General features: G+C 40.4%; 1 protein-coding gene across 2 annotated transcripts in view; it reads left to right on the forward strand.

Annotated features, from left to right (window-relative positions):
- ARHGEF26 (Rho guanine nucleotide exchange factor 26) overlaps positions 1-25,865 on the forward strand; it is a 167,305-nt gene that overhangs the window by 11,446 nt on the left and 129,994 nt on the right. For both annotated transcript variants that reach the window (XM_082459537.1, XM_082459536.1), the window contains exon 5: positions 23,519-23,575. In XM_082459537.1, the coding sequence (XP_082315663.1) occupies positions 23,519-23,575 (57 nt within the window). The remainder of the gene's footprint in view (positions 1-23,518; positions 23,576-25,865) is intronic.

A 25,865-nucleotide genomic window follows, 5' to 3' on the forward strand; every position in this document is an offset into this window, starting at 1 on the left:
GAAGAGCCGCAATTTGCAGTCATTTCTGGTTGCTGTGTAAGGTCCTGAAGCCTGCAGTCTGTATGTAATTTGTCTTAGTGTGTTTGTTTATGATGTGTCTCCTTTGGTTTCATGGGACAACCACGAAAGGTGGTTCTCCGTGTATGGTGTTGGGACAGGTTTAACTGTAGCATTGTGGTCACCTAGGAATGAGGGAGAATTAGAACTGAGTTAGAGAGGCATTTAATTGGGCCTTCATAGAATAGAGAAAGTCTAGGCCTCCCTAGTTGGATTATAGTGACTTGGTGAATGTGTGTAGCAGTGTGGCTTTGCTGACGGGATCTCCATGTAGAAGTGGGGTGTTCTCCATTGTCAGGGACACAACCTGGGCTTCATACTGTCATCAGATGGTGCCAGGCTTACTCTTCCTTCACTTGATTGTCAGAGGATAGCGATCTATTCTTCATCAGAAATATAGGATTTCTTCATTCCAGGGAACATAACTTTATGCTGCTCTTCAGGCCTTGGGGAACACTAATATAGGAGAAATAAATGATCGTGGTTTCCAGGTTTTAGTTGGTCCTAAGTGGAAGAAATTGGAGGTTTCAATTTGAAAAGTCATTTTTGTCCTCCAGAGATCTGTGCCCAGAGACAAAGGAACCTGCCCTACACAGGTGAATGGCCCAGCGAATCACCTAAAATGGCATCGTGAGGACTGAGACAGCAGTTCTTGGATCTCTGGGCAAAGCTTGTGGGTTTGAAGAAAAATACTGATTGTATTATTAGTGTGGGATAGAACACTGAGTACCTGCTACAGTTAGTGCTGTAGGTGGGTAGCAGCTGAGTCCTCCGTGCAAAGTGAACTTCAGGTTTCTAATCAGTTTCATCCTTTAATGGGATCCCGGAAGGATTTACAGTATTACTGAAAATAAAAAAATCAATCTTGACCGGAGTGTTTTTGCTTTTTGTCATAACTTGACCCCTCTCCCCATCACGTGCTATGCATTGGACTAAAAAATGACAGTTGCGAAACCGGTGTTTGTTTTGTTACGTTCCGTGACAGCCCCAAAGCCACGCTTGCCAGCCATGCACCTGACCCCATTTGTTTGCCATGGGGTGTGTTTGTGTAATTTCCACCGCCTTGACACCCCAGGTACCTTTGACAAGGGTACTCAGGCTCCAGAGGCAAAAACAAGCACACAGGCCAACTTTCTACTTGGATTCGATACCGAATGCAGTCACCTGACATCCACCTGCTGTAGTCATCCTCTTACTGGACTCTTCCTTTATACTTGCTGACACGTGGCTTTAGCAGTAATCTTAAATCATTTTGAATATTTCTTCAGTTTGCTCAAAAATTTTAAACTCTCTTCTGGAACTGGTTTTTCATGTTTTCTTTAAAGTACGTCGTCAGCTGTCCTTAGTGTGGCTAGCTAGGTTCATATCTAGAATTAGGACTTTGGTCTTTTGAGTTCTGGAATCAGCTCCTAAGGACACACATAGTTTGCTCTGGTTGACCTTCTGGAACTGCCAAATGAGAAAGGGCGATTTGAAAAATGGCCATTTGATTATCAATGTAATTTCATTCAGTTGAAAACATAACACACTTTGGAGTCTTTAGCAGTTCCATTTGGTGGGACTTATTCCTTTAGAGTCTACACCACGTTTATTGTGAAAGACACTGTTTTCTACTGAAAATCAGAGCTCAAAAGATGTAGTAAATCTGAATATCCTTCTGTTTGCAGAAATGCTTAATGCATTTAGAGGTCATCGACAATTTCATCCTTTTCCCTTACATGTATTTTCACAGTTGTCTGAATTAATTTTCAGTTGTTCAGTGAGTTGCTGCTTAAAATAATCTCTTCAGTCATAGAATTTTCCATTTACATTTTTGCAACATAGCAGTCTCATAAAATTATTTTTTTACCTTAAATGGTGATTAATACCTTTTATCATATCTATCTTTTATGTTTAAAAAATAGAAAAAACATTCCCATTTTTCACATCTGGCTTACTTTTGGTACTCACAATGTAAACAGTCAGGGCTTCAGACGTGTACTCGTGCACACTGTTAAGTTGGAGAGTAGGTCTCCTGGAGTGTTTGTATCTTTATAAACAGAACTGGAGGTCCATGTGCCTGGGCCTGGGAGCCCCAGCAGAGATCCTGGTCCAGCTAAGAGGGCTGGAGCTGGGATCTGCTTAGCCTGGGGCAGGGAGTGGGCTCTGTTATACTCTTGTCATTTCAGTACAATTAGATTGTGGTGTTCCTTCAACATTTTTGAAAATTGATTTTGACTGTATAAGCAATACATAGCACATGTTCCATGAAAAAAAATTAACATTTCAGATGAGACCAAAGTCTCTTTTGATCATATCTGCAATCCCAATCTCTTTCGCCTTCTCTCTAGGCAACGCTGTTCTCAATTTGGTAACACTCTTCTTGAAATCCAAGTATATACATGTAAGGAAAAAATAAAGATTACATGCATTTACATAAATGATACACTGTGCAGCTATTACAACTTGTTTTTTTCCTGAACAGTGTGTCTTATAAATCATTTCACGTCTCTACACGATGATCTTCAGTGTTCTTTCTAGTCTCTGGGTTAGGCTATAGGATGGATATGCATTTCACCATCTTTCTTTTCTGGGGAGCTATACCTGCTTTGAGAATCTGGTAAAAGTTGTGAGCCATGGACCTTCTCTTTAGAAAAATGCACACACAAGTAGATGTGTAAAACTAGTTTATACTTTTTGTTTTGTTCAGTTTCAGTTTGGGAGTATTTTTTTCTTTTGACTTTATCTCCAAATACTGGGGATACCTCACTGTAGCTCCCTGTGTATTGAGTACATTTGCATGTTGTTCATGTCACCTCTAGAAGTTTTTCTTTTTCTGAATTATAGTGATGGTGGAGCTATAACCCCTTCTGAAAAATATAGAGAGATTGAGAAAAAAACTACTCTGGTTGGAGCTTAGTAGGCAAAGGGCAGTGGAGTGGTAGATGTGCCAATATTTATATTGTTGATTCTCCGGAGAGAACAGTGGGTTGTGAAAATGTGAGTGTGTGTGCCTCAGGCCCTGAGAGCAGGTATGGAGCAGAAGAGACAGGTGCTCCAAGAAAGTGGGAGGACATGAGCACGGGGGTGTTTCGTATTGGTTGGTGTAAGTACAAAAGGAGGTGTTTCAACTGGAAACCTAGACCTGGGACCCAGACAAAGAGGGTCTTATTTCATTGAGCAGAAAATTGATGAGAGAGATTGATGAATGATTCCTTGATTCCCCTAGTCTTTATGGAGGGCCCTCTTCTAGGCAGTGGGGATAGAGCACAAACAGACTCCACTTTGCTTTCATGTCCTAACTGACACCCTGAATGGCAAGACAGACACCAAATTATCCCACATGGACATGCAGAATTGCTGTGTTAGTGCTGTGAAGGACGTGCTTGTGCTGGTCTGAGATCCTGTGGGAAGGGCACCTGTCTGGGCAAGATGCTGTCAGTCAAGGGAAGGTGGCAAAGGAGATGACAAGAGCTGCCATCTGACCAGCTACCAGATAAGTGTCAGGTCAGAGTTGTTGTTAGAGGGGCGGGTGCAGGCTGGAGGGGTCCCAAGCAGAGAAAACATCATGTATGCTATGCGGACCCTTCGGGGTGATGGAGGGTCAGAGGATTTGAGAAAAAGTCAGTGCACCTGCAGCTTCTTGATCTCTTTTCTTCCAGCCTCTACCTGTTGGGGGGGTCCAGAGGCTCCATCCTTGGGGCTTCTCTTTTGTCTGCACTCCCTTGGTGATCTCATCCAGTCTTGTGGCTTTCAATGCATCATCTACTCTGATGACTTTCAAGTTTCGGTCTCTAGACTGGACCTTTCCTTGAGCGTCAGACAAGGATATCCAGCTTTGTTTCTGGTATCTAACCAGCATCTCAAAGTTAACCTTTCCAAAAGTTGACTTCTGATCACTCCCTTCTCTCCCACCCAAATCAGCTTCTCTCATAATCTCTTCTTTTTCTCAGCAAATAATGACTCCATTTTCTACTTGTGAAGGTCAGAACCCTTAGAGCCTTCGCTCACTCTTCTCTTTCTCCCATAACCTACTTCCGACTTGATGCAAAGTCTGTTGCCTGTAACTTCAGAATAGAGCTACTTCTCTGCTGCCACCCTGTCACTGTGGAGGTGGATTGTCCCCATTGCTTCCCAGCTCAACTCCCTGCATCTACGTGGGTCTGTTTTGGTCTCTTCTCCGTATAGCAGCTGTATAGTTATATTGTTGAATTGTGATCCTGGTAAAATGTACTGAGATATTGTCCCTTTGTTCTGAACCCTCAAGTTACTTCTTACCTCCACTCAAAATAAAGGCCAAGCCTTACAGGGGCCAGTGAGACTGTGTATTCTGTCCTCTGGTTACTCTCTGGACTCATCCCATGCTTGTTGCTCAGTTACACTGATGTTCCTCCAGTACAAGGTGCACTCTGCCTCAGGGCCTTTGCACTTGCTGTCTCCTCAGCTTACAATAAATAGCTCTTCTTCCAGAGAGCCACATGACTTTCTCACTACCACCCCCTTAACGTTTCTTATCCTCTTCCTGACACTTACCCCTCTAACATACTCTGTGATTTACTTTTCTTGTTAATTGTCCATTTACTCCCACTGGAATAAAATCTGCATGAAAGCAGAGATTTTTGTCTGTTATGTTTCCTATCCTGTTCCTAGCACATCATTGCCTGACTTACAGTAGGCTTGCAGTAAATATGTGATGAATTTATGAGTGAATGTATAAATGAATGAGTAAAGGCAAAAACCTAATCCCATAAGTGAAAATAACAGCAAAAAAACTCAGTGGGGAAAACAGCCAGGAAGTTTCCTATTTGGGGCTATTTGGAGGCTGTTTTTAATTTTTATTTTAAAGGAAAAATTCTCGACAGTTTGGCTACATCTTGGATTTAATAAATGTCTTTGATACATTAGGAAACTTGGTATCTTCATAGTTTAGAACTACCTATGGTAGGTATTTGCATACTACGAAATCAAATTAAATTACAGCCTCCCTCATCCTCCGCTTGGTATTTCTTTTGGGGAGGTAGACGGATACATTCAAGAACAATAGGAGTCTGTAGGAATATAGTGTAATTAGGTAAAAGGGGAAAGGCTCTATAATACTGAGCTTGCACTTGTGAAAATCATCCATTAGATTCTTGTATCTGCCCTCTTGACCTTAAGATGTCCCCTTGTGGTGTCTCTTCTCTTGGTCCAGTGATGGGGCTATTCATCAGAGCCATAACCACAGAGTGATTTGTCTCTATGATGATTGATTAGAGAAATTGTCACCATCAAAATTACTGTTGGATCTTTAAATGTGGAACTAGTGCTTAAAAACTTTTTTCTCAAATTATGTTGATTTATCCAGAGTACTTATAGCCTGTTGATGTTCTACATGATTAATCCGTACTCTTATGTCTTACAATTATTATGGCATTTATTATCTGTATATCTGTTATCTGGGGGGATAAGGACTATAGCCAATGGACAGCTTCTGCAGAAGGAAGTATTTTTGCCAGAGAAAGGAAATTGCAGATTATTTTCCCCTTTAGTGTGGGAGATAAACTCTGCTACCCATCCAACTGCAATAACATAAAAATGGAGTAGTTCATATATTGGGGCGGCAGGAAACCCTGCTTCTGGCGGTTATGTGCAAAGGAGTATGGTTGTTGTCTGCTCAACTCATATTCAGCTGGGGTTAAGGTCTCAGTGTGAGCAGGCAGTGCAGATAGCTGTAGCTATGGGACCTGTCATTGGATCATCATGATATTAATTTATTTACATACAGTTAAATTATTAACGCAGTGTTTGCAGAGGAGACTGTGCACCAGGGATTATACTAGGTCATTTCACTCAGCTTATGTCGAGCTTGTGACAATACCATGAGAGCGGGTACTATTTCTCTACTATATATTGAGGCAGCTGAGACTCCGAAGTGACAAATAGGGTTACTCTCCTACTGTTTTCTTTAGGGTCTTGAGGTTACTTGGAACAGAGCCTCTAAAGTTTCGCTAAATAACGGATGTGTATCCAGGGCTCTGGAAGAGCAGGAACCACATTTCTATCTGGTACTTGGCCAGGAATGTGACTCAGTCTCAAAAGTGGCCTGTTGGCTATTTCTTCTCATGAATTGGCTCATTTTCCCTTTTTGCCAGGTCTGTCTTCTCTCCTGAGAGCTCCTGCATACTCAGAGTTTCTGAGTTCTTGTAACTTAGACTTGAGGTTATCTAGCGTGGTCCAGCCCCTCCTCATGTTATCCTTTCAGCTTCCATGTATAGCTACCCAGGTCAATTTCTTTCTTTCTTTCTTTTTTTTTTTAAACATCTTTATTGGAGTATAATTGCTTTTCAATGGTGTGTTAGTTTCTGCTTTATTACAAAGCGAATCAGCTATATATATACACACATATATCCCCATATCTTCTCCCTCTTGCATCTCCCTCCCACCTCCCTATCCCACCCCTCTAGGTGGTCACTGAGCACCAAGCTGATTTCCTCGTGCGATGCAGCTGCTTCCCACTAGCTATCTATTTTACATTTGGTAGTGTATATATGTCAATGCTACTCTCTCACTTCGTCTCAGCTTACCCTTCCCCCTCCCCATGTTCTCAAGTCCATTCTCTACGTCTGCGTCTTTATTCCTGTCCTGCCCCTAGGTTCATCACAACCTTTTTTTTTGATTCCATATATATGTGTTAGCATACAGTATTTGTTCTTCTCTTTCTGACTTACTCCACTCTGTATGACAGACTCTGGGTCCATCCACGTCACTACAAATAACTTAATTTCATTTCTTTTTATTGCTGAGTAATATTCCACTGTATATATGTGCCACATCTTCTTTTTCCATTCATCTGTCGATGGACACTTAGATTGCTTCCACGTCCTGGCTATTGTAAATAGTGCTGCAATGAACATTGTGGTACATGACTCTTTTTTGAATTATGGTGTTCTCAGGGTATATGCCCAGTAGTGGGATTGCTGGGTCATATGGTAGTTCTATTTTTAGTTTTTTAAGGCAACTCCATACTGTTCTCCATAGTGGCTGTACCAATTTACATTCCCACCAAAAGTGCAAGAGGGATCCCTTTTCCCCACACCCTCTCCAGCATTTATTGTTTGTAGATTTTTTGATGATGGCCATTCTGACCAGTGTGAGGTGATACCTCATTGTGGTTTTGATTTGCATTTCTCTAATGATTAGTGATGTTGAGCATCCTTGCGTGTGTTTGTTGGCAATCTGTATATCTTCTTAAGAGAAATGTCTGTTTAGATCTTCTGCCCATTTTTGGATTGGGTTGTTTGTTTTTTTGATATTGAGCTGCATGAGCTGCTTGTATATTTTGGAGACTAATCCTTTGTCAGTTGCTTTGTTTGCAAATATTTTCTCCTATTCTGAGGGTTGTCTTTTCGTCTTGTTTATGGTTTCCTTTGCTGTGCAAATGCTTTTAAGTTTCACTAGGTCCCGTTTGTTTATTTTTGTTGTAATTGTCATTTCTCCAGGAGGTGGATCAAAAAGGATCTTGCTGTGATTTATGTCAGAGAGGGTTCCTCCTGTGTTTTCCTCTAAGAGTTTTATAGTGTCTGGTCTTCCATTTAGGTCTTTAATCCATTTTGAGTTTATTTTTGTGTATGGTGTTAGGGAGTGTTCTAATTTCATTCTTTTACATGCAGCTGTCCAGTTTTCCCAGCACCACTTATTGAAGAGGCTCTCTTTTCTTCACTGTATATTCTTGCCTCCTTTATCAAAGATAAGGTGACCATATGTGCGTGGGTTTATCTCTGGGCTTTCTATCCTGTTCCATTGATCTATATATCTGTTTTTGTGCCGATACCATATTGTCTTGATTACTGTAACTTTGTAGTATAGTCTGAAGTCAGGGAGCCTGATTCCTCTAGTTCCGTTTTTCTTTCTCAAGATTGCTTTGGCTATTCGGGGTCTTTTGTGTTTCCATACAAATTGTGCAATTTTTTGTTCTAGTTCTGTGAAAAATGCCATTGGTAGTTTGATAAGGATTACATTGAATCTGTAGATTGCTTTGGGTAGTATAGTCATTTTCACAATGTTGCTTCTTCTAATCCAAGAACATGGTATGTCTCTCCATCTGTTTGTATCATCTTTAATTTCTTGCATCAGTGTCTTATAGTTTTCTGCTTACAGGTCTTTTGTCTCCTTAGGTAGGTTTATTCCTAGGTATTTTATTCTTTTTGTTGCAGAGGTAAATGAGAGTGTTTCCTTAATTTCTCTTTTAGATTTTTCATCATTAGTGTATTGGAATGCAAGAGATTTCTGTGCATTAATTTTGTATCCTGCTACTTTACCAAATTCATTGATTAGCACTAGTAGTTTTCTGGTAGCATCTTTAGGATTCTCTATGTATAGTATCATGTCATCTGCAAACAGTGACTACTTCTTCTTTTCCGATTTGGATTCCTTTTATTGTTTTTCTTCTCTGATTGCTGTGGCTAAAACTTCTGAAACGATGTTGAATAATAGTGGTGAGAGTGGGCAACCTTGTCTTGTTCCTGATCTTAGTGGAAATGGTTTCAGTTTTTCACCATTGAGGACAATGTTGGCTGTGGGTTTGTCATATATGGCCTTTATTGTGCTGAGGTAAGTTCCCTCTATGCCTACTTTCTGGAGAGTTTTTATCATAAATCGGTGTTGAATTTTGTCAAAAGCTTTTTCTGCATCTATTGAGATTATCATATGGTTTTTATCCTTCAGTTTGTTAATATCGTGTATCACATTGATTGATTTGCGTATATTGAAGAATGCTTGCATTCCGGGGATAAACCCCACTTGGTCATGGTGTATGATCCTTTCAGTGTGCTCTGTTGGATTCTGTCTGCTAGTATTTTGTTGAGGATTTTTGCATCTATGTTCATCAGTGATATTGGCCTGTAGTTTTCTTTCTTTGTGACGTCATTGTCTGGTTTTGGTATCAGGGTGATGGTGGCCTCGTAGAGTGAGTTTGGGAGTGTTCCTCCCTCTGCTATATTTTGGAAGAGTTTGAGAAGGATAGGTGTTAGCTCTTCTCTAAATGTTTGATAGAATTCACCTGTGAAGCCATCTGGTCCTGGGCTTTTGCCTGTTGGAAGATTTTTAATCACAGTTTCAATTTCAGTGCTTGTGATTGGTCTGTTCATATTTTCTATTTCTTCCTGGTTCAGTCTCGGAAGGTTGTGCTTTTCTAATAATTTGTCCATTTCGTCCAGGTTTTCCTAAAATGGACATATAGTTGCTTGTAGTAATCTCTCATAACCATTTGTATATCTGCAGTGTCAGTTTTTACTTCTTTTTCATTTCTAATTCTGTTGACTTGAGTCTTCTCCCTTTTTTTCTTAATGAGTCTGGCTAGTGGTTTATCAATTTTGTTTATCTTCTCAAAGAACTAGCTTTTAGTTTTATTGATCTTTGCTATTGTTTCCTTCATTTCTTTTTCATTTATTTCTGATCTGATCTTTATGATTTCTTTCCTTCTGGTAACTTTGGGGGTTTTTTGTCCTTCTTTCTCTAATTGCTTTAGGTGTAAGGTTAGGTAGTTTATTTGAGATTTTTCTTGTTTCTTGAGGTAGGATTGTATTGCTATAAACTTCCCTCTTACAGCTGCTTTTGCTGCATCCCATAGGTTTTGGGTCGTTGTGTTTTCATTGTCATTTGTTTCTAGGGATTTTTTGATTTCCTCTTTGATTTCTTCAGTGATCTCTTGGTTATTTAGTAGTGTATTTTTTAGCCTCCATGTGTTTGTATTTTTTACAGTTTTTTTCCTGTAATTGATATTTAGTTTCATAGCATTGTGGTCAGAAAAGATACTTGATACGATTTCAATTTTCTTAAATTTACCAAGGCTTGACTTGTGACCCAAGATAAGATCTATCCTGGAGAATGTTCCATGAGCACTTGAGAAAAGAGTGTATTCTGTTGTTTTTTGGATGGAATGTCCTATAAATATCAATTAAGTCCATCTTGTTTAATGTGTCATTTAAAGCTTGTGTTTCCTTATTTATTTTCATTTTGGATGATCTGTCTATTGGTGAAAGTGGGGTGTTAAAGTCCCCTGCTCTTATTGTGTTACTGTCAATTTCCCCTTTTATGGGTGTTAGCATTTGCCTTATGTATTGAGGTGCTCCTGTGTTGGGTGCATAAATATTTACAATTGTTATATCTTCTTCTTGGATTGATCCCTTGATCATTATGTAGTGTCCTTCTTTGTCTCTTATAATAGTCTTTATTTTAAAGTCTATTTTGTCTGATATGAGAATTGCTACTCCAGCTTTTTTTTTGATTTCCATTTGCATGAAAAATGTTTTTCCATTCCCTCACTTTCAGTCTGTATGTGTCCCTAGGTCTGAAGTGGGTCTCTTGTAGACAGCATATATATGGGTCTTGTTTTTGTATCCATTCAGCTGGTCTGTGTATTTTGGTTGGAGCATTTAATCCCTTTACATTTAATTTAATTATGGATATGTATGTTCCTATTACCATATTCTTAATTGTTTTGGGTTTCTTTTTGTAGGTCGTTTCCTTCTCTTGTGTTTCCTGCCTAGAGAAGTTCCTTTACCATTTGATGTAAAGCTGGTTTGGTGGTGTTGAATTCTCTTAACTTTTGCTTGTCTGTAAGGATTTTAATTTGTCTGTCGAATCTGAATGAGATCCTTGCTAGGTAGAGTAATCTTGGTTGTAGGTTTTCCCCTTTCATCACTTTAAATATGTCCTGCCACTCCCTTCTGGCTTGCAGAGTTTCTGCTGAACGATCAGCTGTTATCCTTATGGGGATTCCCTTGTATGTTATGTTGCTTTTCCCTTGCTGCTTTTAATATTTTTTCTTTGTATTTAATTTTTGATAGTTTGATCAATATGTCTTGGCGTGTTTCTCCTTGGAGTTATCCTGTATGGGACTCTCTGCGCTTCCTGGACTTGATTGACTATTACCCTTCCCATGTTAGGGAAGTTTTCAACTATAATCTCTTCAAATATTTTCTCAGACCCTTTCTTTTTCTCTTCTTCTTCTGGGACCCCTATAATTTGAATGTTGGTGTATTTAATGTTGTCCCAGAGGTCTCTGAGACTGTCCTCAATTCTTTTCATTCTTTTTTCTTTATTCTGCTCTGCAGTAGTTATTTCCACTATTTTATCTTCCAGGTCACTTATCCATTCTTCTGCCTCAGTTATTCTGCTATTGATTCCTTCTAGAGAATTTTTAATTTCATTTATTGTGTTGTTCATCATTGTTTGTTTGCCCTTTATTTCTTCTAGGTCCTTGTTAAACGTTTTTTATATTTTCTCCATTTTATTTCCAAGATTTTACATCATCTTTACTATCATTACTCTGAATTCTTTTTCAGGTAGACTGCCTATTTCCTCTTCATTTGTTTGATGTGGTGGGTTTTTACCTTGCTCCTTCATCTGCTGCGTATTTCTCTGTCTTTTCATTTTGCTTAACTTACTGTGTTTGGGGTCTCCTTTTTGCAAGTTGCAGGTTTGTAGTTCCCGTTGTTTTTGGTGTCTGCCCGCAGTGGCTAATGATCGTTTAGTGGCTTGTATAGGCTTCCTGGTGGAGGTGACTGGTGCCTGTGTTCTGATGGGTGGGGATGGATCTTGTGTTTCTTATGGGCAGGGCAGCATCATGTGTTTTTGTCATGTGTTTTGGATTTGGACCCGCCCCTGCATGTAGGTCGCCTGAGGGTGTCTGTTCTTCGCTCAGACAGGACAGGGTTAAAGCAGTGGCTGATTCGGTGGCTCTGGCTCACTCAGGCTGGGGGGAGGCAGGGGTACGGAATGCGGGGCGAGCCTGTAGCAGCAGAGACCAGCATGACGTTGCAACAGCCTGATGTGTGCTGTGTGTTTCCTGGGGAAGTTGTCTCTGGATCACGGGACCCTGGCAGTGGTGGGCTGCACAGGCTCCTGGGAGGGGCGGTGTGGATAGTGACCTGGGCTTGCACATAGGCTTCTTGGTGGTGGCAGCAGCAGCCTTAGCGTCTCATGCCCGTCTCTGGGGTCCGCGCTGATAGCCGTGGCTCGCGCCTGTCTCTGGAGCTTGTTTAGGCGGTGCTCTGAATCCCCTCTCCTTGCGCACCCCAAACAATGGTCTCTTGCCTCTTAGGCAGCTCCAGACCTTTTCCCAGACTCCCTCCCGGCTAGCTGTGGTGCACTAGCCCCCTTCAGGCTGTGTTCACGCCGCCAACCCCAGTCCTTTCCCTGGAGTCTGACCTTCAAAGCCTGAGCCTCAGCTCCCAGGCCCCGCCCGCCCCGGAGGGTGAGCAGACAAGCCTCTCGGGCTGGTGAGTGCTGGTCGGCGCCGAGCCTCTGTGCAGGAATCTCTCCGCTTTGCCCTCCGCACCCCTGTGGCTGCGCTCTCCTCCGTGGCTCCGAAGCTTCCCCCCTCCGCCACCCGCAGTCTCCGCCTGCGAAGGGGCTTCCTAGTGTGTGGAAACCTTTCCTCCTTCACAGCTCCCTCTCACAGGTGCAGGTCCCGTCCCTATTCTTTTGTCTCTGTTATTCTTATTTCTTTTGCCCTTCCCAGGTACGTGGGGAGTTTCTTGCCTTTTGGGAAGTCTGAGGTCTTCTGCCAGCGTCAGTAGGTGTTCTGTAGGAGTTGTTCCACATGTAGATGTATTTCTGATGTATTTGTGGGGAGGAAGGTGATCTCCACGTCTTACTCCTCTGCCATCTTGGAGGTCCCCCCAGGTCAATTTCTTGAGAGAGAATCATATAGGCTCAGCCACTTTCCCCCCACTTAAATAGGTCACTTAAACATTTACTGTTATTTCATCAGGTGCTTAAGTAGCTCTTTTCCAATCAGCTTTGGCCTCCATGATGCATGATGGTGTGAAATGTGACCACTTGGGCTGCTGCTTTTGCAGAAGCTCTGAGTAGAACAGCTTTTCTTCTGAGGGTGAGTGGGAGTGTTAAGTGACATGACCGACATATCTAGTGTAAATTTACATACGGTGGAGTTGACATTGCAACCATGTCTCTATCAGTGGCTTAACATAATGAGAAATACATTTTACTTGCAAGCCAGTACGTGTGTTCATGGGTGCACATGTCTGTGTATCTCAAACAAAAGCTTTACAAAGCAGAAGTTACGCTTAATACATGCAGTGCACTATGGTATTTTCTATTCTGTCCTTTCTGTTTTGTTACCTTTAAGTAGATGACAATCAGAAATTCTTGGGCTTTATTGTGCTATTCACTAAGAGGTTATAAGCTTGTAGCGTGAAAACACTGGTATCTGACTGCAAAATTCATTTGTATTCCACTGCATTGTGCTGGATGAGGCAAACAAATCAAGCTGAAAACCAGTACCTGCGCTGCAGGAACTTAGAAGCTGGTTTAGGAGACAATAGAAATGAAAGGTTTAAGTGATGTTTTTGAAAGAGTGTAGGACAAAATGCGAAAATGAATGACACAGATAGATACCATAGCAAGCAGGAAAGGTCAGGAAAGTGCTCTCTAGAGACTCTGACTAAAACTAGATGGGCTAGATGGGCAAAAGAGTGGAAAATAAAAGCAATAGAAGTATAAACTATTGCTTGAAGGAAGCTTGAGATATAGGTAAATCAGAGAACAGTGGTAATTCTGTGCCTATTTCTCAGGTCTCCTCCATATAATAAGGTAATTCCTGTCCAGTGGAACCACTGCGTGCTTTGAACATCTCATGTAAAACATCAGTCCACTTTATTTTTTTATTTTTAGTTTTTTGGCTGTACCACATGGCATGTGGAATCTTATTTTCCTGACCAGGGATCGAACCCGTGCCCCCTGCAGTGAAAGTGCCGCATCTTAACCACTGGACCTCACAGGGAAGTCCCTATTCGTTCACTTCAGTATCCATTTTTCAAAACAGGTTTTACTCAGCTTAGATTTTATCGCCAATCTAAGAAACTAACTTCAGTGTCAGTGTTGTTCTAAGGAACTTACTGTTTGGAGGTGATCATTTCTATCCATCTGCCACTTTCCAAAAACAACAAGCAAAGACAAAATGGCAGCAGAGATGTTGGCACCACCTTTATAAACAGGTGTCCTCTTCTGCAAGAGGAGCCCCTCAGACCTGTCCTGCCTTCGTCAGCCCCTTCCTGACTCACGCCTTCACTGTGCGCCATCGGCATCATTGTCAATTACGCGACTCCAGCCAAGTCCTCCTCTGCTCGCCCATCTGCACACCTGCCTGTCATCACTCACTTTCAACACTGCCTCATAAGCCACTGCCCGGTTTGGGCTTGACCGAAATCTCTCATGGTCACCTCTCACCTAAGAGCTTTCCTGTGGGCAGGGACAAAGAAATGCAGGTATTATTGGCATCCGTAAACAGTTCCATTTGCCTGTCCTACTTGCTTTGTTTCTTTTTTGAGAGAGGACTTTGAAACATATTTTAGTTTCTATTAAAAATAATGCTTTAATTCCAAAGCCAAGAGATGTTTATTATAGAAAAATCGAAAAGTACCAATAGATAAAAAGAAGAAAATAAAAATTAGTTGAAATCCCTCCCATCCAATCACTGTTGACATTTTGGTATATAACTTTTCAGACTTTTTTTTTTTTCTTAATGTGTATTTAGAGTTTTCCTTTTCCTTTAAGCAAAAATTAACACAATAATACTGTCTTATTACTCATATTTTCCCTTTAACAGTGTTGTAAATATTTTCTCAGGTCATTAAACCTGCTGTTTTGTCACCTATTTTTTTCTCTTAACAATGTTGTGAGTGACTTTTCATGTTATTAAAGTTTCTTCCACAACAACCTTTGTAAAGCTCATATTATATTTCATCAAATAGGTAGGTGTTTGGTCCTTTTAACCAATTCCCTTTGTTAGTCATTAGTTTATTCCTAATATTCCAACTTAAAATCAAAATTTAAATTACGGTTTTTTTTTAAAATTAATTAACTAATTAATTTATTTTTGGCTGTGTTGGGTCTTCGTTTCTGTGCGAGGGCTTTCTCTAGTTGTGGCGAGCGGGGGCCGCTCTTCATCGCGGTGTGCGGGCCTCTCACTGTCGCGGCCTCTCTTGTTGCGGAGCACAGGCTCTAGACGTGCAGGCTCAGTAGTTGTGGCTCATGAGCCCAGTTGCTCCACGGCATGTGGGATCTTCCCAGACCAGGGCTCGAACCCGTGTCCCCTGCATTGACAGGCAGATTCTCAACCACTACGCCACCAGGGAAGCCCTAAATTAAGTTCTTTGAAACAATTATTTTTGAATTACAAAAGTAATGCAAATACATTCACCTTATTACAAAACTAAACACAACAGTTAAGACTGAAAGTTGCTCTGATTTTACCACCATTCCCAGCCCCCTCCACTGTTCACCACTGTTATTAGTCTGGTCTCCTCCTCCCTATTTTATTAATATTCCACTTTTTAAAACTGCTCATCTTTTATTAAATAACTTTATGGAATCACCTTTTTCCCCTAAAACCAGTTTACTTTTTATCCTGTCTACTTCTGTGTCATGAGCTTTTCATGTATGTCCTAATCTCATTTTCTCCTCTTGATTGCAGATAGAAAAAGGACAACTGGGTTTCTCTCTCACGGGGAAATAGAGATTGAGTACACTTGGGTCCAGGCTCAGTAGCCCACAGGGGAATGAGGGTATTGAGAGCCACAAGTCAAAGAGAGGAATTTGAGGAGATTCCACAAATGTCAGGACTAATCAACAAGTTAAACTGCCAGGCGCCCTGCTGACAGCTTAACTTTCTCTGCAGCAGGAGCTGGGAATTCAGTTGGGGATGCAGTTTATGGGGCATCCAGGGGGAGGACCTTAGTTTAAGGGAAAAGTAGCTGCAGGTCACACCTCTTAAGAAATTCAGAAGCATGAGAAGGCAGTGCACCATGGTGGTTAAGAGATTAGTCTTTGGGGCTTCCCTGGTGGCACAATGGTTAAGAATCTACCTGACAATGCAGGGGACACGGGTTCAAGCCCTGGTCCGGGAGGATCCCACATGCCACGGAGCAACTAAGCCCGTGCGCCACAACTACCGAGCCTGCGCTCTAGAGCCCACACGCCACAACTACTGAAGCCTGCGCGCCTGAAGCCCGTGCTCTGCAACAAGAGAAGCCACCGCAATGAGAAGCCCGTGCACTGCAATGAAGAGTAGCCCCCGGTCGCTGCAACTAGAGAAAACCCGCGTGCAGCAACGAAGACCAAACGCAGCCAAAAATAAATAAATAAATATATACATACGTTTATAAAAAAAAAAAGAGAGAGATTAGTCCTTGGAGGCAGCAAGCAGGCCTGGGTTGAATCCCAGCTTGGCCACTTATTAGGGCTAACGATGATTTAACTTTCCTGTGTCTCCATTTTCTTATTTGTAAAATAGCGATAGTAATAGCTTCCTTGCGGCATTGTTAGACGTTTTAGATGCATGGAAAGAACAGTACCTGGTGCATGGTAAGCATTTGATACATTGGTAGGTGGAAAAATAGATTCAATACTCTGAATCAGGAATTGGCTAGATATAGGATGCTGGTTTACGAGGGTTGGCTACAAAGGAAGTAATGCATGCTTATCTCCTAAATCATACAAAGCACAGCAACTTACTCTTGTACATTTAATGACCCTGCTGTTTGTGGTCTGTCCCCTCGGCCTCATATCTGTACTGAAGTAACTGGGGCTCAATCAGGAATCCTGGCTCTGTCTGCAGAGGGTGACTCAGGCCATTACAGGGTAAAAGCCCCAAGCCCTGGCCCGTCTTATCTGAGTTCGCCACAGTTTTAGCAGACCTGAGGTTACCTCTGGGAGGCTGGGGGAGCTTGCTGTTTCTTGAGATTCAAGAACTCTGGTGAGGATTATAGAATTAACCTTAACAATGTAGATCAGAGAGGAGATCTGGTTTTTGTTTTTGTTTTTTTAAATTAATTAATTTATTATTTATTTATTTTTGGCTATGTTGGGTCTTCGTTTCTGTGCTAGGGCTTTCTCTAGTTCTAGTTGCGGCAAGCGGGGGCCACTCTTCATCGTGAAATCTGTTTTTTTTTTTTTTTTTTTGAGATCTGGTTTTTTGAACAAATGAATTAGAAGGTCCCTCCCTGGCATGTTACTTGACATCTTTTTAAATTAAGCATATGATTTTATTAAATGGGCCATTGTCTTCTACCTCTCATTATTCTAAAAAATAGTGTTCTGTTTACCAGCTCCTCCCTAAAAATATGGCACTGTCCCTACCTTGACCTCATTTATCTGATCTTTGGTTATCCAGATCTCTGGCTCTTTGATGTGGAAGTTGTGAGGCAGCCCGTGGCTTAGGTGGACGGTATCTCAGTGATTTCTCGGTGGACATGGCGGGGCCCGAGGCAGCCTGCAGGGACTGCTTACAGAGGACAGTGTTTTGGGCCTGTGGCAGATTTTTCATTTTAGGAACTTAAAACATACACTCAGAGAGCCGCTGTTGCCACGTTGTTGGCGGTGAAAGAATTCTAGCTCATTTATAATTCAGGGGCTATTCGGCTTGTGTTAAGTCTGTAGAAAGGACCTAGGAGTGATTGTGTCCCATGGTATAATTTTACTTTGCAATTCATTCTCTTCCCACTTGAACTCTTGAGAATGGAAGCCCATGAATAGCGAATCACCAGGAGGCGTGAATAAACCAGTCAATTTTCAGCAAGTGGGTAACTCCAAGTCTAAAGGTCTTAGCTCCAGTGGGTATTCAATGGACATTAGTGCTTTATGGAGCCCGAGTGATCTTGGATTATAAATATCTGATCTAATTTTTAATTGACTACATTTCTGAGCCTTTTTGGTCGGTCAGTCTTTTGGGGGCCCTCCTATTCTGGTTTCTCTGGCTGGCGGTGAAAAATAGAAGGAATGTGCACCTGTCTTATCTAGAAACACTGTCAAGTCACAGAGGGCCTGAGGACATATCCTTGTTTACCCCATAGAAAATGATCATCTGATCAGCCAGGAGACTGGTGTAGTTCATCTTGGCTCTATCCACAAGTACAGGGCTGACTCTATCCTGTAGATAGGCTCTGTATAAATGGCAACCTCAGGGCTCTGTTGGAGGTGCAGAGAACCTGGCTTATTACCTATTCCAGTCAGTGGCGTCAAAGGCCAAGGAATATTGCACAGAGCTCGTGGTTTTCCTAACACAGTTCTTCATGAGGTGAAAACACCTGTAGCTGTGGTGAATGCGGGAGTGGAATTACTACCTAAAGCCTGCTTGTTCCTTTGTGGGATAGTCATCTAACAAGCTCAGATTCGCAAAGTATCAAGAAGGAAATCGGCATCCACCTTATTTTATTTGTTTATTTTTTAACCATTTTTAAAAATTGAAGTATAGTTAACTGACAATGTTGTATTAGTTTCAGGTGTACAGCAAAGTGATTCAGTTGTACATATACATATATCTATTCTTTTTTCAGAGTCTTTCCCCATATAGGTTATTACAAAATGTTGAGTATAGCTCCCTGTGCTATACAGTAGGTCCTTGTTGTTTATCTATTTTATATGTAGTAGTGTGTACATGTTACTCCCAAATTCCTAATTTATCCCTCCCTCCCTTTCCCCTTTGGTAACAGTAAGTTTGTTTTCTATGTCTGTGAGTCTATTTCTGTTTTGTAAATAAGTTCATTTACATCATTTTTTTAGATTCCATATATAAGTCATATCTTACGATATTTGTCTTTCTCTGACTTACTCGCCATTAATTTTAGGTGGAGTATCTCTTAACTTTTGGGTCTGTACTTTAGGGAGTTTACCCTTTTATAAATTTCAAAAACTATATCTTGGGTCTAGTAAGACAATATCATATCCATAGATGAAGTATCTTCTACTGTTCTTCATTAGTTTTAGCCAGTTGTTAACTTCTGTCTCTTTTGAACATGGAAGATATACTGGTTACAAACATCATGGGAGGAGAATTTTAATCCAGTTACAGCAGTAAAAATATAATTTATAATTATGAATTTAGGACTGTTATGACATTAGTGAGTTCCCTGCATTCACCATCTTGACAGGCCACATAATATATGTTCATATTTTTCAACTTATGTCAGAACTATAGTTGTGAGCTACAGTTTTGTTGTTTTATTTGAATTAATTTTTATCCACTTCAAATGTTGACAATATTGACATATATTCACACTTTCTCCTTAGAGTCTAGAATCTGCCATGGCAAGATTTGAAGAGTTTTGTGAATTGCTTAGATTATACGAAATCAAGAACCCCAAATGGAATCTAGTTCTTAATGTTTCATTAAACTACTTATGTAATTCTACTTGATGAGATGGTTAAATAAAAAATTTAGACCAGTGAGGAATGAGAAAGTTCAAGTGAGGTCAGAAGAGAGCTGTAAAGGAGTGTTGCTTGGCTATCTGTGTGTTCCCGTTTGTGCTGGGCCAGAGCCATCACTGCAAAATATATATTTAAAAAATACAAAAAGAGCCTGTACAATTTAATTTCTTGCATTTTAGATAACAAAATAGGAATCCATTTTGGAAGCTGGTGTATTTTCTTTTCCATACATGGAAACAAGGAGAACCTTTGGAGAATTTTGCTAGATTCTCTTTGCAAAACTGTGCAAACTGCAGAAAACATGTAAATGTAAAAACTATAGGTATAAACATATGCTTTATACACATTTTTTTGTATGCAAAAGAAGAGCCTGGGCCTTTCAATGATTTTTATACTTCAGTATAGCAATAAGGTCACTGGTTTTGAATAGAAAATTTCCAGAGATATTTACTATTAAAATCTTTGCACACATTCTTTCTCCTTCTTTCCTTTCCCTCCCTCCCTTACCCCCTTCTTTCCTTGTTTCTTTCCGCTTGACATTTTGCTCTGTGTTTTCATTCTCCCCCAGTTTTCTCCTGCCTGCCTTCTGCCAGCCTCTGTGAGGCCCTCTTTTATATCCTCTCTCCCCTTCTTTCTCTGGTTTCATCTTCCAAATTCTTCAGTCTCTGAAATCATCTTGCCGCTCTTGACCTTCGACCTCCAGGCACCTGCTCTGCTTAATTTAGAGTTGAACGTGGACGGTCTCAGGTGGACAAAATGCTTCCTCTTGGCTTGGGAGAAGAACCTGTCCAGCCAGGACCTGGAACAGTGGTCTGGCAGCCAGCCAGGACGATCTGGCTCATGACAACCCTCCAGAGCCAGTTTTCAGGTTCCCCGAATGTGCCCGTTTCCTTAATTATAACCCAAGACTGCTTCATGGAATCTTTTTTTCTTTTTGGTCAGTTTTGTATGGGCTGCTGGTCTCTTACTGATGACTTTTTGGGGTAAAGGAATATTTTATCATTTTTTTAAATTAGTATTATTAGTGAAAGATGATAATTCTATGCAATTAGTACTTTGCCTTTTTCAAAACTACCTTCTCTCCCCCCTCAGAAGAGCAACTACTTTAGCTGGGGATTTTTTTTCTTTTTCTTTTTGATAGGATGAAGTACTCTTTATCCCTCAGTAAACTAGCTGTATCTGGGTAGGTCTCTAAGCTAGCTGTATCTGGGTAGGTCTCTAAGCCCACATGCTTCACTCTCTTCCCCTTAAGATTTCCGGGTTTGAACTCAGCAGTAGTTGTGGATAGAGATGCCGGTGGCATGGAAATTCTTGCTGGTGACCTCACCTGCAGAGACAGTGGGCATGATGCCGGGATATCGATCTGCCAGGACTTTGTGTCAGGCAGGAAATCCTGTGAAGTTCCTGCTCAGGGTTAACCAAATGGGAGCAGCTCTGAACGGTTTCATTCTTCTGGCCAGTCTCCTCCCTTATTAAAATGTTTGAAGAAGGCTTTCTAGCCATGAGTTCTTGCTGACAGGCTGACCCAGGGTCAGGATGGTGGGTAAGGCATTACAACATTCCGTGATACAGGTGGATGAAAGCAAACATATGGAGACTTGGTACAGACCTGGCATTAGAAGGGGTTGTAGTGATGATCATCCAACCTTAGAAATGGGGTGCCTCTCATAGAAAGCTGGGAGTTCCTGTCCCTGATAATATCATGATTAAGATTGGGAGCCCTGAAGTTGACAGGCCTGGATGGGGATCCTGGCCTTGCTACCTATTAGCTGTGTGATCTGGGATCCTAAGCCTTAGTTGTTATTCCCATCTGTGAAATGGGCATAAAAGTAGTATTGGCTTTTTAGAATTTTTATGAGGATTCAATGGGAACGGGGTATAAAATACACAGCATATTTCCTGGGGCTCAGTAAATGATTGCTGATCTTACTATTGATTTAGGACTCTTTCTACTCTACTGTACTGCTTTCTAACCTTTTCCAACAATCAGATTAAAGGCAGTAACATGTAGTTGTCTTTATTTCCCTGACCCCACAATGTAGAGAACTGTGTACCAGCGGTCTTCACACTGGGATATGCATCACACCCCAGGGCATTCAGCAAGACCATGTGAGGTGGGCAGGAATAGTTTTAAGGGGACCATTTTCCAGATTCTCAACTCCTAGTTATTCTTTTTTTTTTTTTTTTTTTTTAAGTTTTTATTTATTTATGGCTGTGTTGGGTCTTCGTTTCCGTGCGAGGGCTTTCTCTAGTTGTGGCAAGCGGGGGCCACTCTTCATCGCGGTGCGCGGGCCTCTCACTATCGCGGCCTCTCTTGTTGCGGAGCACAGGCTCCAGACGCGCAGGCTCAGTAATTGTGGCTCACGGGCCCAGTTGCTCCGCGGCATGTGGGATCCTCCCAGACCAGGGCTCGAACCCGTGTCCCCTGCATTGGCAGGCAGACTCTCAACCACTGCGCCACTGGGGAAGCCCAGTGTTCTTTTTTCTAAAACTGAGACTGTATCTGCCGTTAAAGTGTTACACCAGGGTTTGTTTTTTTTTTTCCAACTTCCACTTTCACAGTTACCCCTTTTGCCATTTTTCTAAAGAAAGCCATCTCTCTTACCCGTATCAAATCTTACTTTGGTGCCCTGTATCAATATGTTAAATCACAGGCACAAGATAAAATGGGTCAATTTGAAATACTGGTTTCAGCAAAGCCTCCTTTAATTAAGCCACCATCTCACTCAGAGTTGCATTGTCAGTACAATTTTACTTTTAGGGCTGAATGCATTGCAATTGGAAGTAATTGAGTCATTTTGATTATAGATTAGTAATGCTATTTGTAATGATTTTACAATCCAGCAGAGTCTTTATGCTTAAAGCTCAATGGTCACAGAAAATTTTAGAAAATTAAATGTAAAAACCTGTTTTTGTGTTAAAGTATGCTAGGGTGACTGATAAGATACCCTGACACATAGAATTATACTAGGAAACTTGGGGGTGTGTGATTGACATAGAAATGAGATTTCAAGGAGGAAGAAGAGTAATGTAAAATCTCTAACTGTTAAGAAAAGCTTATTTATTTTTAAATGGATGATGTTATGCAATAGGTATTTAGTCATCATGGTTTTTATATTCCATTGGATACATTTAAAAGAGTGTAATAACACATGGTTAAAATGTCTAAATTTACAATTAGCAGCAAAATATATCTTTAAAATTCTTTAAGTTTAGGATGAAAATTTGAGATGCCAACTTAAAAATGGGTCTAAGGGAACATGGTTTTTAAGGTTTTTTTTGAGAGGTATGATAGCCAAACGTTTGAAGACCTTTGTTATATTTTATTGCTATTAATTTTTCACACAAGGGGAGGGCACTCTCTTCCTGCTCTTCTTCCTGTGAAGTGCAGGATTTAATTGGTTGGTATTTTGCATATGCCTTACCTTTTGCTAATTAAACTTTAACTGAAAAACATGAATATCTTTCATGTGCCAGACTGAGTGCCGGGTATATCAGAAGAGACTCCAGGTCCTGCCTTCATGGAGTTCATAGTTCAGCCTCTACTCTTTGGGTTAGAGACTGAATTTTGATAGGAGCTACAGCAGTCAGGTAAAAATGTGTGGCAGTTGAGATAAGAACCGCAGGGATTCAACTAGGGATACAACCGTATTACTGCAAGTATGGTACTAGCATTCTTGGTTCTTGTAGGTACTGTGGCTTCTCCAAAGACTATCAGGTTAATATCCTTATTTGTCAAAATTAAATATGCCTGAAAGACTGCTGAAATTGGGCCAAGGGGACTGCGTTTCCTTGTTTGATTGGGTTTTTATAAAGAGCATTGCTGTTCCACTGAGAATTTGTGAAAAAATAGTGCTAAAATTACTCTTTCAATGTAATAAGGACACCATATTACTGACCAGGGTTCTGGGCAGTAAACTCTTAGAGTGGTGGCTTCATTTTCTTTATTATCAGGAATTTCTTCAGTTATGAATCAGAAGATTAATTTCATAAGTATTTTAGGAATAGCCAGAACTAAGAGTAGAACAGATTAACTCAACCTGATAGGATAGTGTTCTAGACACTTTTCATTTCTTTACTGTTGAACTATGCTAATTTATTAGTGTAATTAAATGTCGTTTGAGGGGTGTGAGACTCAAAATTAATATGTACTGAATTCAACATTTTGCATAATTTCTCTTAATTCATTTTTGAAGGGCATAGAGTTATGTCTTACATAATAAAGAAGTTGTTTAAGTAAATGCACTCAACTTTATTTTGCTTTTCCCCCTAGGTGAAAAGAAATGGATTATCTCAGACAGTTAGCCAGGAAGAAAGAAAGAGACAAGAGGTATGTTTTCCACCAAGCAGATGCTTTAGGGTTCCAAGGGGTGCCTATTACGTTCAGCATTTTCCTTTGACGATGTATCCATTTTGTTTTTTTTTTTACAAAAGGAGTATGTGATCATTGTCAAATAAAACTACACATAAGCCCCCATAAAAGAAAATTTAAAATATACCAATGTCATTTTAACTTAACAAAGCACCTAGTCTGCGTGTATTTACACTGGAAGAAATACGTTGAAAAATGAAACAGACATTACTTAGATCCTGGAACTGAAAAAGGATGTTAGTGGAAAAACTGGTGAAATCTGAATAAAGTGTGAATATTTGTCTACAGACAAAATGTAATGTACCCTGGTTAGGGAAAGCCAGATGAAGGAAATATAGGAACTCTGAACCCTCTTTTCAAGATTTCTATAAATCTAAAATTATACCAAAATAAACGTTTACCTAATAAAAAGTAAAACATAATAAGAGGGTTTCATAACTTGAAGTTTAATAAATGCAGTTTAAGAAAATTGCTCACTGTAATAATATTGTGAAGTTGTCAAAGTACTTTCCTTCTGTTTTATGCATATCAGCATGGAGATACAGAAGCTTAGGCATATACATGCATGTAAATCAATTCCACAGAGGACGTGAGATACCTTTTTCTTATTTCATTGGCCTGAAATAACACAAAAATATAAGGATGCATTGTAGTGCCATTTTTTTAACTTTAAAAAAACAAAATAGTATATAACATTGGTGTATACGTCTCTGAGAATTAAAAATGTATTACATTTATAATATTTTTCTTATTTTTATAAAGAAACTAAGACTTTCAATAAAATAGAAGTCCTACATTCTCCTCCTCTGTCTCATTCTCTTCCTCTCCTCCCCAGAGGCAACTATAATTATGAATTGATGTGTATCCATCCAATCATGTATTAGGTATATTTATGTACATATACTTGTGTGTGTCTGTTAAGATGTAGATAAATGATATGATTCTGAACATATGTTTTGGTTGGTTGCTTTTTACATTCAACTTTGTTTTTGAGATTTATCCATGTTAACGCATGTTAATCTAGATAATTTATTCAAACTACTGTATAGTATTCCATTCTGTAAATACTACTTTAAAAAAAAATCTGTTCTCCTAGTGAGGGACAACAGGCAGTATTTTTTTTTTTACGGTTAACATTGTGGCATAAACAATATTTCTCTCTGTTTGTGGACAAATTCAAGAGCTTCTCCAGGGTCCTAGTCCCATTTGAATATTTCTTTTCTTTTAAACCTATTCTGTTTCCCTTATATTTTGAAAATATTTATTTAGATTAGTGATATAAAAAAGTAATGACTGGGAATTCCCTGGCGGTCCAGTGGTTAGGACTCTGTGCTTTCATTGGTAATGACAGCAAATCTAACTATGGTTTCTTTCTGTTCCTATACAGATATTTTAACAGGTCTAGTGTGATTTGCTTTTAAGTAGTTGATGACCCAATTGCATGTTTTAAGTTATTACATTAAACTTATTATATTAAACTACCACTTAGTCATCTTTCCCTGTGATCTACTCTGTATAGTTTATCATATCTTTTTGTTTGAATCTTCACATTTTGGATTTGATTACAAAAGTCTCTGCTTCTGAAAATATGTTTTAGTCATTCCAAGGCACCATAGCCATCAACAACCTGAAATCCATTATTTTTGGTCAGGATGGGTGAATTTTCTTTAGTTTGCATTACATTTCCTGGGGATAATTGTATTGATTGAATAGAATCACACGAGATACAGGTTGAATGCGACTCTTAATGTTCTTACTGTTTACTCATTAGATGGTTATATCGCTTAAGTCCCTGGAGCGCAACTGAGGTTAGACCAGTATGACTTCTCTAAAAGCTTATGGTTGCTAAAAAGAGAGGTGAACCCCGAGACTAGCACCACTAACCTGACTTACAGAATCATGGCTCACCTTCCGGCAGCGGGGCGTCCACCTGCCTGTGCCTGACTGCTCCCACCCGGCCTCAGCTGCAGCACAGGCTCTCACGGGGAGAATCTTCTGTGCCCTTTGGGCCAAGCACTGCGGGGAGGAACCCTGGAGGTCAAGAGGGTTGATGGCAGTGTTACTAGGGAAGATCTCCAGGAAGGATGGGAACCTCAAGCCTGCAAGGATGTTCACCACCCCTCCCTGAGGAGGAATTCTCCCTGCCTGGCCATTCTTAGAGAATCTGATTTTGTTAAGGTGCTAGATGAATTCCTTACACAGGGCGCTGGTGTCTCTCCACATATGTGGGTTGGCTTTTGATAATTAA

The sequence above is a fragment of the Balaenoptera physalus genome, assembly GCF_965194825.1.
Source record: "Balaenoptera physalus genome assembly, chromosome: 4".
NCBI lineage: Eukaryota > Metazoa > Chordata > Mammalia > Artiodactyla > Balaenopteridae > Balaenoptera > Balaenoptera physalus.